The sequence below is a fragment of the Solanum tuberosum genome, unplaced genomic scaffold, assembly GCF_000226075.1.
Source record: "Solanum tuberosum cultivar DM 1-3 516 R44 unplaced genomic scaffold, SolTub_3.0 scf00091, whole genome shotgun sequence".
Classification (NCBI taxonomy): Eukaryota; Viridiplantae; Streptophyta; class Magnoliopsida; order Solanales; family Solanaceae; genus Solanum; species Solanum tuberosum.
Window position 1 is genome coordinate 112,626 of NW_006239016.1, and position 740 is coordinate 113,365.

Genomic DNA, 740 nt, shown 5'->3' on the forward strand with positions numbered 1-740 from the left:
TCTAAATTACCAAGAAAGCACAAAAAATAAAACTTATTATTTTTCTCTATTACAATGTCGAAGGATAGAACAAATGGGAAGAACGAAAAGAAAGGTATAGTGAAGAAATTAAGAAAGAGTCTTCTATTAGGGAAGAAATATTCGATGGAAGATCAATCGGAAAACGAGTCGAGGGACGTACCGGAGGACGTGAAGGAAGGGCATTTCGCGGTCATTGCGATGGACAACGATGAGCTCAAGAGATTTGTAGTGCCATTAAGTTGCTTAAGACACCCTTCATTCTTGAGGCTATTGGAACAAGCTGCTGAGGTATATGGTTTTAATCATGAAGGTGCACTTACATTACCATGTAGACCTAGTGAGATGGAGAGGATTTTGGCTCTAATATATATGGAGTTTGCGCGTGATTGCTTAGCTTAGTAGCTTTAACTCTTTTTTACTTGTGAGATGTTGCTACTGATTAATAGGATAAGAAGAGGAGGAAAGAAGGAAGTTATGATGAATCCAATCCCGCTCTGATACCAGTTGTCATAGTAATATATTTGAGTCGATCAATATTTTCAAAATCTAATTCAATATATTCTAAAGTTTTTTCTTTGTTTTGATCATGGTTTTGAAATGTCTATCATGTGGATGTAGCACAATGTGTGTTATAATAGTAGAGTGGAGAAAGAGTTCTAGTTCAATTTTGAAGTGGAGGAAAAAGTGATGAAAAATAGATGGGAGTGATTGATTTTAGC

The 740-nt window shown here is 35.8% G+C and overlaps 1 protein-coding gene across 1 annotated transcript; it reads left to right on the top strand.

The window, feature by feature from the left end:
• Positions 1–726, top strand: LOC107060619 (auxin-induced protein X15-like). Its single transcript, XM_015308704.1, has one exon. The coding sequence runs from the start codon at positions 55–57 to the stop codon at positions 418–420; it is 366 nt and encodes a 121-aa protein (XP_015164190.1). The 5' UTR covers positions 1–54; the 3' UTR covers positions 421–726.
• The last annotated feature ends 14 nt before the right edge of the window (positions 727–740 follow it).

Excerpts from the sequence above, each read along its gene's own strand:
- LOC107060619 (XM_015308704.1), top strand. The coding sequence starts at position 55 with ATGTCGAAGGATAGAACAAATGGGAAGAACGAAAAGAAAGGTATAGTG.